We start from the raw sequence: 11808 nt of genomic DNA, 5'->3' as shown, positions 1-11808 counted from the left end.
CTCCCGGTCGGGCTCCGCGGGGCGCCGGGGTCACTCGCAGGCCAGCTTCCCATCGAAACTGGAGAGGGCGATGGCGAAGGCCTGCAGGGCGCACAGCGGGTACCGGTAGTCCAGGGTGAAGGCATCCTCCGCCACCCGGCCGAACTGCAGCACGATGTAGTCGGCTGTGGACCGACACGAGCCGGTGGGGGAGGGCGGGGGCCTGGGGACCCCATCCTGGCCAGCAACACGCCCAGCCCGCAGTGGGGAGGGGGCTCGTTTCTTTGCAATAGAGCCCCAACCCTAGCAGAGCTCTGCCCACCTACCTTCCCCTTCCTAGCTCATCCAACCGGCCCCACCTGTACTGGGTCACTGTAGGCCTCAGGGCAGGGGCCTGTCTTATCTGTGGCTGCCCCGGGCCATACCTCTGCAGGCCTTAATCTAGCCATGCAGGACTCCTCCTCCACCAAGCTCACCCCAGCCCAGAGCCTTTCCTTCCCAACTTCTCCGTTTGTCTTTTGGCAGCCTTCCTTCACGCTCCTCGCTCTTCCCAAGTTCCCCCAAACCCCACCTTAAACCCCAGGTTCAAAACTTTCACTGGTCCCTGGGTCCTTCCTTAGGTAGGGGCCCCACTCAGCATGGCCCTCATCCAGTCCAATCGGATCCCATTTTCTAGCCCCAAACCACAACACCTCCCCCAGCACTGGGAGAGACAGAATATTGCTAAATATACCTCCCAAACTCTGGTCTGATGGGGACCAAGCTCTACCAGAAATGTGATCTGGGGAGCAATCCAAAGTCGGAGGACCGGTGACACAGGGTCCATCCCTAGGGCAGAGTAGGGGGTGGGGGACTTGCTTGGTGTTATCCCAACCCTGTGAACCTGGAGTCTTTCCCAGCCCCCCAAACTTCTTCACCCTAGTTTACAACAGGGTCAGTTTCATCTAATTCTGTTCCAGGTACATCTAGTTTCCCTCATTCAGTTAAGGTAGTCCTTTGACTTCATTTAAGATACTCAAATGCTTGATTAGTATTTCGTGCTTGTGAAAGGCAACCATTTTGAAGACTTGGAAAGGTTCTGGTCTTGTTGCTACCTCCTATTTGCTGTGTGACCTTGGGCAGATTACTGAGCCTCTCTGGAAGCTAAAGACACTTTCCTCATAGGGTTGTGGAAAGGGTTTGACAATTTAAAGTGCCAAGTACAGTACCTGCCTCTTTAAAGCCACTGTCAGAGTTGTTGTTGGGGTACCAAGGTTTGAACTCAGTACTTCTCTCTACCACTTGTGTCATGCCCCAGCCTCTGTGTCCATTTTGCAAAATAATTTTTTTTTCCTGCCAGTCTGGGTTATGGCTACTGCTCTATAACTTGACCAAAGCTCCACTTCCTGTCTTTTAGTGTTTAAGGATAAGACTATCACAGTCTTTCTTGCCAGGGCTGGATTTGAACCTCAGTCCTCAGATCTCAGCCTCCCCAGTAGCTAGGATTACAGTCCTGAGTCATCAGGACTGCCCAGCTCGCAAAATAGAGAGGCTTTGGGGGTAAGGGCCAGCCTCTGAGCCTCGGAACCTTTGACCCTGCCAGGTTGGGTGCTTGGTGGCTGTGGGACCCCCGCAGTTCATCTCTCCTGATACAATCAGGCTCTCAATGTCCCAGATCTACCCCAGGGCTTTGGTTAATGCTAGACTGAGAACCTGGAATCACGAAGCCTGGACTCCCTCTGGGAATGCAGAGGCTCCCAGAAGCCCAGAGTCAGAGCCCTTAGAAGACAGTAACCTTGCAGATGTCCCAGGACACAGGCCTGGGCCAGGCCTGAGTGATGACAGGGGTCAGGCAGATGCAGGGAGCAGCCTGACCTGGGCCCTGACACTCACGGTCATCAGCGTGGACAATCTGGAAGTTCTTCACTGAGGCTTGGGTGACTCGGCCCTGGAAGTTAAGGGTGTAGGAGCCGCTATCCTCATTCCAGACCGGCGGCTTGTTGTGCAGCTCGATGAGGCTCTCCAGTGTCTTGTTCTGCCAGCGAACCAGCAGCCCATCGCTGGCCTGCGAGGGCAGGATGGGAACAGAGAGGAGAGCACAGTTAGAGGTGCTGAGCTCGCTGGACCAGGACACCCGTGCAGAGCCTAAGATGCACAGTTAGGCATGCCACATCCACTGAGCTTCAGTACCCCTGGCACCTGAGGGTACTAGGGGCTGGGTCAACATCTGAGGACGGGGCTTGTCTGCGAGGAGGGGTTCCAAAACAGAGGGCTGGAAAATAGAAAGGGGCACCTGACACCCCACAGGGTCTCCAGAATGTATGACTAGCCAAGGAGATGCATAGGAGGCCAAAAGAGAATGATATAGTTTGCGAAAAGGAGATGTGACTATAAGATGGTGCTGGTGGCCTGTCTCCCTGTCAGTCATCGGCTGACATTTCTGGCTTGGAGATCACCTCCTCCAAGGAGCCTTCCCGATTTCAATGGCTCGGCTTGGCTCCCATGATGCCTTGCTCCTACCATTCTCTTCCTGGGCTGGAATTGGATACTGTGTTGGCAGGAGTCATAGGGTTGTCTCATCTCCACCCCTCAGAGTCCCACACAATGGGGTGTGTGAGGACTGAATAAATTCATAGCACATGGAGGATTATTTAGAGGAGTTCCTGACATGGGCTAATCACTCACGGTCGTATTTTAGGAACCTGCTGTGTGGAGTTTGGGTCTTGGGTAACTGGCAGAGTGTGTGTATAATAAATGACTGCAGAGTCAGGTGCTGTGGCTCATGCCTGTAATCGGAACTACTCAAGAGGTTGAGATCTGGAGGGCTACAGAAGGAGGCCAGCCAGGGCATAAAAGTCTTCTAGATCCCACCTCCAAAATAACCAGCAAAGGGCTGGGAAGGCGGCTCAGTGCTAGAGCGCTTGCCTTGCATGCATGATGCCTGGGTTCGATTCCTCAAGCACCGCATAAGCAGAAAAAGCCAGAAGTGACCATGTGGCTCAAATGGTAGGGTGCTAGCCTTGAGCAAAAGGAGCTCAGGGACAGCGCCCAGGCCCTGAGTTCAAGCCTCAGGACTGGCAAAACAAAAAGTCAAGGATAGCACCCGGGTCCAGAATTCAAGCCCCAGGACACAGACACAGACACAGACACAGACACACACACACACACACACACACACACACACACACACACACACACACGGAGCACGACTGGAGGTGTGGCTCAAGTGGCAGAGCACAAAGCAGGTGAGTAGGCAGACCTGAGTATTCCTCTCCACCCCCGAAAGCAAATGACGGCGGCGGGAATGGCAATGAGAAGAGCTCCCAGCACCTTGCTCTTACTAAGCCCCAACTCGCACGTCCCTGCAGGAACAGCTCTGGGCCCTAGAGGCTCAGTTTCCCATCCCTGTGCCCCCGGCCAGCCTGGCCTGTGACGGTAGCACAGCGTCCGGGCAGGGAAGGGCATATGAGCAGCTGACGGGGTATTTACTTTCGGTCGTAAAAGAGCAGGGTGACATCAGTGTCCTGTGAGCGCAGGACATTTAGTCCCGGCCTCCCAGACCTGCAGTGCTAAGGAGCAAAGCCCAGCATTGCCAGTCCCGGACAACTCTTAACCTACCCCACACCCGCACTCCCCTCCCCTCAACCTTTGCTTTCAAAAAATGTCATATGGCTCCTCAGCTCAAAACCCTTTCCATATTTCTCAGAGCCAAAACCAGTTCCGCAGGCCCTATCTGCCCATCATCTTCCCCTCTGACCTCATGTCTTCCAGCTACCACGGCCACCTTGCTGATCCTCAAAGCACCGGGCGCCCTCCGCCGCAGGGCCTTTGCACTGGCTCTCCCTGTTCCGATGCTATTCCCTTGGCTGTGCGTGTTCTGTGAGGCCCCGAGCGCATGCTTTGCTCTGAAAAAACTGCATTCCATGGCAGACTGGACCTCATTCTACAAGCTGTCAGAGTACTGGGCTTTGGGGAAACTGAGTCCCCAGCTAGGGGCCCCGGGGGTGGGGGGGTAACAGGGCTCACGTTTCGGGGCCGGATGGGGACCCTCTCGTTGTCCGAGCTCATGCCTGGGATGATGACTGTCATGCGTCGGGGGCCGCGGAAGCCCAGCACGTTGGTTTCCTGGGAGAGAGTTGTGGGTCAGGGTGCCCCTCCCCCTCCCCTCCCCCCTCCCCCCCCCTCCCGGGCCAGGCTCTGGTGTGGGAACAGACGCGGGGCTCTCACATAGATCACAGCTGCCAGCTCCTGCCGCAGGCTGTCCACCTCCGAGCCGCCCCCGCCCCGCTGCGGGTTCTGGCCGCTGTCATAGACCGTGAAGCGGTTCCCCAGGAGGTTGGACCTGCAGGTGGGGTGGGGCTAAGGGGGTGCCAGGCCCGACCCAGACCCCCAGAGCCTCCTCCTGCCACCCCAGGAAAGGTGGGGGGGGCTCAGCACTGAAGCCTTCACATCCTGCCACGGTCCACTATGTAGCACAGGCTGGCCTCAAACTCAAGATCCTTCTGCCTCAGCCTCCCCAGTGCTGGGATTGTAGGTATATGCCACCACACTTGGCCAGCAAAGCTTACTAAATAGCCACATCTTCTGAAACACTCTAATGCTGGCTCTATCTTAGACAAGTTAAACTCACAACTTTCCCATCTAGAAGATGGGCATAACAGTTTTTCCCTCATTTGGATAAGAAGAAGTTTAAAAGGGTTCCTAGTTGTTTAAAACTATGTTTAGCCAGGCAAGTGACACAGGCTTGTCATCCTAGCTACTCAGGAAGCTGAGATCTGAAGACTGCAGTTCAAAGCCAGGCTGGGCAGGAAGGTCTGTGAGACTCTTATCTCCAATTGATCATAGAAAAAGTCAGCCTGGGGGCTGGGAAGGTGGCTCAGTGGTAGAAGGTTTGCCTTGCACGCATGAGGCCCTGGATTCGATTCCTCAGCACCACATAAGCAAAAAGAAAAAAGCCGGAGGTGGCGCTGTGGCTCAAGTGGTAGAGCGCTAGCCTTGAGCTGAAGAGCTGAGGGACAGCGCCCAGGCCCAGAGTTCAGGCCCCACGACCGGACCCAAAAAAAGAAAAGAAAAAGAAAAAGTCAGACTGTAGAGCTGTGGCTCAAGGGGTAGAGGGCTAGCCCTGAGCAAAATGAACCTCAGGGAGAGCACCTGGGTCCAGAATGCAAGCCCCAGAACTGGCAAACAAACAAACAATGTTTCGCAGGGAGAAGGAGTGACATTGTCCAATGAAATGCACTCTGCTTGACTTATGCCACTGTCACTCTTCTGTATATCACCTTTATAGTAATAAAAATTAATGAAAAAATTAAAAATATGTTTAGCTATTAGAACTCAGCTTAATCATAGACAGCTCCTCTATAATTTTTGTTAAATACACAAGAAAATAAGGCTGTGAGGTGCTGGAGGCTCACGTCTGTAATTCTAATCAGGAGGCTGAGATTTGAGCATCACCATTTGAAGCCAATTTAGACAGCAAAGTTTATGACATTCTTTATGTTTTTGGTCATGGGGCTTGATCTCGTGGTCTGGGTTCTGTCCCTCAGCTCTTCAGCTCGAGGCTTGTGCTCTACCACTTGAGCCACAGCACCACTTCTGGTTTTCTAGTCGTTTATTGGAGATCAGAGTCTCATGGATTTTGCAGCCTGGGCTGGCTTTGAACCATGATCCTCAGATCTCAGCCTCCTGAGGAGCTAGGATGACAGGCATAAGCCACCAGTGCCCGGCTATGACATTCTTATCTCCAGTGAACCAGCAAAAAGTTGGAAATGGACTGTGGCTCAAGTAGTAGAGCACCAGCCTTGAGTGAAAAAGCTCAGGGATCGCGCCCAGGCCCTGAGTTCAAGCCCTAGAACCAGCACCAAAAGAAAAGGGCCTGGTGTCCCCAACTCCTCTCAGACGTGGATGTCGGGGAGACCTCACCAACTCAGCCTGCGACACTGGGAGTCCTGGGGAAATGCCCAGCTGCCGCTGTCCCCAGGAGCTGGGAATTCCCACACAGCCCTCGGGGGCTGGTACCACCCGCACAGAGCCCTGTGCCTGCCAGCCCAGCCAGATGGAAACAGCAACCCTGCAGCCCACCCAGGCCTGCCGACCACCCCAGGTCACCCATGCCCTGGGCCAGCGTCTGGGGGCGCGGACACTGCCAGCCACCCCGACCCCAGGCCCTGCCCCGGGGACCCCACCCACCTCAGCTTTCCCACGAAATTCTCCCCTCCTCGGGACAGGTTGGTGGGGTCGCTGGAGATGAGGTAATTGGCTGTCTTGCTCCGCTTCCGTTTCCTGCCCGCCAGCAGGAACACCTGGGGGAGGGAGACAGACAGATGGACAGACAGTGGGGAGGAGACAAGGAGGTGGAAGTGGGCTGGAGGAGGGGTGGGGAGACCCTCCCAGCACCCCCACCTCCTCCCTGCATCCCCACCTTCTTCTGGGCATCCAGGTGCAGGAAGTAGGAGGGGTACATGCCCCTGTCCATGCCCTTCTTGTCGCGGGTGAGCCGGCAGCGCACGGTGCGGCCCTGGGGCGCGGGCCGCAGCACGAACTCCCGGGGGTCATCCACTTCCACGGGCGGGGACGCGGGCCTCTCTTCCTTCTGGTGGACGGAGGCCCCTTCAGCAGGTGCCCCCCCCCCCGTGGCAGGGCACGTGGCAGGCTGGCCAGGCTGGGCCCTGGAAGCTGGGTCACCTCTGTCCCCCAGCTCAGCCCCGCACCTGGGCAGCGGCTCAGGAGCCCCCCCCCCCAGCCTGTTATTTCATTTGTGATTAAGAGCTGGGGTTCTGGAGAGACTGTTGAGGGGCCAAGCCTGCTTCTATCGCTAACATCTCTCAGGGTTCAGTGCATTTCCTTTTTCTTTCAAGTCTGATAAGCAAGGTGCCTGTGTGGAGGCAAACCCCAATCGTCACTCTTCTGCACCTCAAAAGGATCTCTTGTTAATTCGTTGTTTCATCCTTGAGACAAGAGTGTCTCTACAGATCAGGCTGGCCTTGAATTTGGGAATCCTCCTGCTTCAGCTTCCTAGTGCTGGGATTACCGATGTGTACCACCACACCCAGCATTTGTGTGTGTGTGCTGGTCCTGGGGCTTGAACTCAGGGGCCTGGGTGCTGTCCCTGAGCTTTTTTTTTTCCCCTTAAGATGAACACTCCTGGGCTGGGAAGGTGGTTCAGTGGTAGAGTGCTTGCCCAGCATGCATGAAGCCCTGGGTTCCATTCCTCAGCACCACGTAAAGAACAACAACAAAAAGTAGTACTCTACCACTAGAGCCACCCAACCTATTCCAGGTACCCCAACTCTGGTTTTAGGCATGTGGAGTCTCCTGTCACAGAGTGTCTTTGCATTCATCTTTGTGACCAATAAAAGCAATGGGGGCTCACTTCTGAGACTGGGTCATTGGCTCTGGCTTGGACCCTGGTGAAAGTTGGGGGGCCCAAGTCATACAAATACTCTAAGGAGGAGCCACGTACAGAGGGATGGGCCTCTAGACCTCAGCCACCACGGGAGCCATCTTAGACATGGACTGTCCCCGCGGGTCAGGCTTCCCAATGACCCTCCTTGAACTCTGCCTTTCAGAAGCTGAGTGAAGGAAAATGCACATTTGTGGCAGCGCTGCTGGGGAGGGATTTGCGACACGGCTAACCCCTCAAGTACCAAGTACGTGTGCTCTGTTCTTTGAGAAACTCCTAATGCTTTCAGTTGCAGAAGCCCCCGCAAAGGCCTGGGGATGCCACAACGATCCTTCCGGTTCCCAGTGGCCTTCTGCCTTTTGTCCATCGATTCCCTCCCTTCCAGCGGGGAGCATGACTCAAAGCCCCGGCCCCCACCAAGGAGAGCGTGGGACTAGCAGCCGGTGCCTGCTGCACCTGAGAACGAGAACGCAATGCGGTCTGGGAGCCTAGGTGGACTGGGGCCGGCGCTCTTGCCGCTGGCAGGGTTCTACTGTGTGGAAGGGGACAGACAGCCCGTGGGCCTCCGCCTGCGGCAAATGACCATGGAGCCTCCCCGGTCCCCGGCTTCAGAGGAAAGTTGGGAAACACAAGACTATGTTTGGAATGCCATGTGGAAAAAGCCAGAGCAGACTCCAGCACTCCCACTGCTGGGGACTTCAAGGGCCTCCCCTGTGGTCTGTTCTTCACTGTGCTCTCCCCGGAGGGAATGCACTGGCCTGGGGGTCCAGACATCAGCACCTGGCCATCTGGTCTGTGTGAATCACCATCGAGACCCCACACGCCCGCTCCGCTCAACCCATGGAGCTAGAAGAACACCACCGAGAGACCTGTGGGTTGCTCTCTCTGCTGGCAGGAAACCTACTTCTAGAAGATTCTCTTCTTCACTTTTTCTCCTCTGAACCTCCCTCCCTGTCCAGCTTCTCGGTTGGAACAGTTATTATTCTTATTTTTTTGTCAGTCATGGGGCTTGATCTCAGGCCTGGTGCTGTCCCTCAGCTCTTCAGCTCAAGGCGAGTACTCGACCACTTGAGCCACTTCCGGTTTTCTGGACATATGAGTCTCATGGAGTTTCCTGCTTTGAACCCTGATTCTCAGATCTCACCTTCCTGAGTAGCTAGGCTTACAGGTATGAGCCCAGCTGGAGCCCCCCCCTCATTGTGGAACTTGAACTCAGGACCTGAAGAGTGCTGTTCTGGAGCTTTTTCCAGCTCAGAGCTAGCGCTCTACCACTCTGAGCCACAGCGCCACTTTGGGTTGTCTGATGGCTCATTGGAGATAAGTGTCTTACAGACTTTCTTGCCCAGGCTGGCTTTGAACGGTGATCCTCAGATCCCAGCCTCCAGAGTAGCTGAGATTTCAGGTGTGAGCCACTGATACCTGGCTGGTTGCAACTGTTTTGAGCCTGCTGCCCCCGTGCCTCTTCTGCCCCCCTGAACTGGATTCCCTGTGCTTTTCTGTCACACAGGGTGGCCAGAGTCCCACCCAGCCCTCATGCTCCACAGGCCACGCCCACCTGCCCCTCCCCTTCCCTTCCCCTCCCCCTCTGCACCCCTAACCTTTTTGCCTTTTCCTTTTGCTTTGCCCTTCTGGTTGCTGTTCTTGGTCGCCACAGCTGTCCCCTCCTCTTCCTCTTCTTCCTCCTCCTCCTCTTCTTCCTCCTCTTTCTTCTCTTCTTCTGAGCCTTTGGGTGGGGCTGGGCATGGGGGGGGGAGGCTGGGAAGACCTCACCAAGCTCGGATGCCTGTGGCCCTCTCCCTTCCCCCAGCTGTCAAAACAGGGGACAAGATGTCCCCCCACATTTTCTGACTCTCCAACCCACACTCTTCCCCTGCCCTGACCGCTGACCCCTGAAGAGCCACCCCAGGCCCCGGCACGCTCACCTTTCTTCTTTTTGGGGAAGCGGGTGGCCTGGGCTGGGCTGCCTTCCCCAACCAGAAACATGGCCGCGGGGCTCTTCTTCCTCACCCCATCCGGGCTCCCCTCGTCCTTGCCAGTCTCTCCCGATGCTGCTGTGTGGGTATGAGAGGTCATGACCTGCCCCTCCACCCCCCCCATGCTGTGGGTATGAGAGGTCATGACCTGCCCCCCCCAGGCTTCCTGGCCCAGCTTACCTTTCTTCTTTGCCTTCTTCTTGGCTCCCAGCCCGGCCTCCTTCCTGGTACGAAGTGCTTTCCGTGGGGGGTCTGGGCTTCCAGGGTCCCCTGCAAGTGAGAGGTGCAATGGGGGTACTGGGACCCCTCACCCCGCCTTGATCCCCAGGGAAGCTGAATGCCTGGCAGGGTCTGCAGTCTACCTTCTGCCTGTCTTTACCGTTTCTTTTCCTTTTTTTCTTTTTGTCGGCCATGGGGCTTGAACTCTGGGCCTGGGCACTGTCCCTCAGTTCTTCAGCTTAAGGTTAACGCTCTACCACTTGACCTACAGCGCCACTTCCGGTTTTCTAGTGGTTTTATTGGAGATAGAGTCTCACGGACTTTGCTGTCCAGGCTGGCTTTGAACTTCAATCCTTAGATCTCAACCTCCTGAGTAGCTAGGATTACAGGCGTGAGACATTGGAGCCCAGCTTCTCCTTCCTTCCTTCCTCCCTCCCTCTCTTTCTTTTGTCATTTATGGGCTTGAACTCAGGGCCTGAGCACTGTCCCAGAAGTTCTTCCAACTCAAGGCAAGCATTCTACCACTTGGAGCCACAGGGCCAGTTCCGGTTTTCTGGTGGTTCATTGGAGATCAGAGTCTCACAGACCTCGGTCCTCAGATCTCAGCCTCCTGAGTAGCTAGGATTGCGCACTTGGCTTGAGCCCCCCCCCCAACTTTTACGTTTCCCCCATCCCCTCTGGATAAAAAAAAAAGTGTTGGACAAAATCTAGAAACAACACACGCAATTAGCAAGGGGCGGGGGGGGCGGCACAAGTCGCTGGGTTCCCCCCTCCCCCCCCCCCCCCCCCCCCCCCCCCCCCCCCCCCCCCCGCCCCGCAGACCCTCCTTCAGGAGCTGCTTATTTCCACGGCTCGACTGGCACAGTTCAGGTTCTTACCTAGCCACAGTTACTCATTTTCTAATATGACCACCGCTCCTGGCTGTAACTATTTTAAAAATAACACTAGTTAGCCGGGCGCCGATGGCTCAAGCCTGTAATCCTAGCTACTTAGGAGGCTGAGATCTGAGGATCACAGTTCAAAGCCAGCCCAGGCAGAAAAGTCCAAGAGACTCTGATCTCCAATAAACCACTAGAAAACTGGAAGTGACACTGTGGCTCAAGCGGTAGAGTGCTCGCTTTGAGCTAAATAGCTGAGGGACAGCGCCCAACCCCAGAGTTCAAACCCCATGACCGGCCAAAAACAAACAAAACAAAAACACTAGTTTACATTTGAGTGAAAACCCCACAAAGAAAGACAAAGAAAGCCAAACTGCCCGGACCCTTTCTGAGCAGGAGTGCTGGAAGGGAATACCAGGCTATCAAAGAACACCATGGAATAGAAGCTTCTGGAAAGGCATTGGTGACGAGTCTCACATCCTGTGCACAGTGGTTCTAAGGAGGCTTGGGCTCTCCAGTGCCCCCAACACCCACCTTTCAGGCCTGGGGCCTTGGCCCTCCTGTCCTTCTCCTTAGGGGGCTTTTTGGGGGGCACAGGGCTTTTCTCTTTCTTTTCTTCCTCTTCCTCCTCATCCTGGTCATCATCCTCTTCCTCATCATCTGTAGATAGAAACTCATAGTGGGACCCAGATCCTGCAGGTTGCTGGCAATGGGCGGATGGGCGGCTGTGTGTGTGTGTGTGTGTGTGTGTGTGTGTGTGTGCCAGGCGCCACTTCCGGTTTTATGAGTAGTTTATTGGAGATCAGAGTCTCATGGACTTTTCTGCCCAGGCTGGCTTTGAATCCTGATCCTCAGATCTCAGCCTCCTTGGGAGCTAGGATTACAAGTGTGAGCCACCGGCGCCTGCAGCCTTTGGACACAGGGCATCCTCACACCTTTCTGGTCAGTGAGCTGGGGTCGGTCTCCCTCTCAACTGTCCCCCCTCACCTGTCCCCCCTCACCTTTCCCTCCCTCCCCCTCCTCCCCTTCTCAGGCAGCTTAGCTCCCTGCCGCTTCCATTTCCCTCCTTCTCTGCTGCCCCCACCGCCTTCCCCGTCGGGGCCCTTCGGGCTCCTCGCTGAAACTTCAGGCCAACCGCTCAACCACTCTGTGCCTCAGTTTCCTCAGATGTAAAATGGGGAGTGGCGATCTGACCTCTTCAGGCTGGCGCTTAGCCCCCGGCGGCCCTGCGCCCAGCACCGGCCCCAGCTTCCCCCCCTCGGGTCCCCCCTCACCTTCGGGGGCGTCGGGGGCCCGGGCTACCAGGAAGGTGTCCCGGGGGTCGCGCTTCTTGGCCTCGGGGTCCCGGAGGAACCTGGCGTAGACGGTCTGCGCGCGC

The 11808-nt window shown here is 56.0% G+C and overlaps 1 protein-coding gene across 1 annotated transcript in view; it reads right to left on the bottom strand.

Annotated features, from left to right (window-relative positions):
* Nucleotides 1-18: 18 nt before the first annotated feature.
* Tulp1 (tubby like protein 1) overlaps nucleotides 19-11808 on the bottom strand; it is a 16032-nt gene continuing 4242 nt past the window's right edge. Inside the window, exons 2-12 of the mRNA XM_013029590.1 lie at nucleotides 11705-11798; nucleotides 10965-11123; nucleotides 9514-9603; nucleotides 9283-9408; nucleotides 8959-9095; nucleotides 6380-6550; nucleotides 6148-6260; nucleotides 4186-4300; nucleotides 3985-4083; nucleotides 1852-2023; nucleotides 19-164 (exon numbers count right to left, since the gene is read on the bottom strand). Of these exons, the coding sequence (XP_012885044.1) occupies nucleotides 31-164; nucleotides 1852-2023; nucleotides 3985-4083; nucleotides 4186-4300; nucleotides 6148-6260; nucleotides 6380-6550; nucleotides 8959-9095; nucleotides 9283-9408; nucleotides 9514-9603; nucleotides 10965-11123; nucleotides 11705-11798 (1410 nt within the window). The 3' untranslated portion in view covers nucleotides 19-30. The remainder of the gene's footprint in view (nucleotides 165-1851; nucleotides 2024-3984; nucleotides 4084-4185; nucleotides 4301-6147; nucleotides 6261-6379; nucleotides 6551-8958; nucleotides 9096-9282; nucleotides 9409-9513; nucleotides 9604-10964; nucleotides 11124-11704; nucleotides 11799-11808) is intronic.

This window comes from Dipodomys ordii, unplaced genomic scaffold, assembly GCF_000151885.1.
Source record: "Dipodomys ordii isolate 6190 unplaced genomic scaffold, Dord_2.0 Scaffold120, whole genome shotgun sequence".
NCBI classification, from domain to species: Eukaryota; Metazoa; Chordata; class Mammalia; order Rodentia; family Heteromyidae; genus Dipodomys; species Dipodomys ordii.
This window is presented reverse-complemented; position numbering and strand designations above follow the sequence as displayed.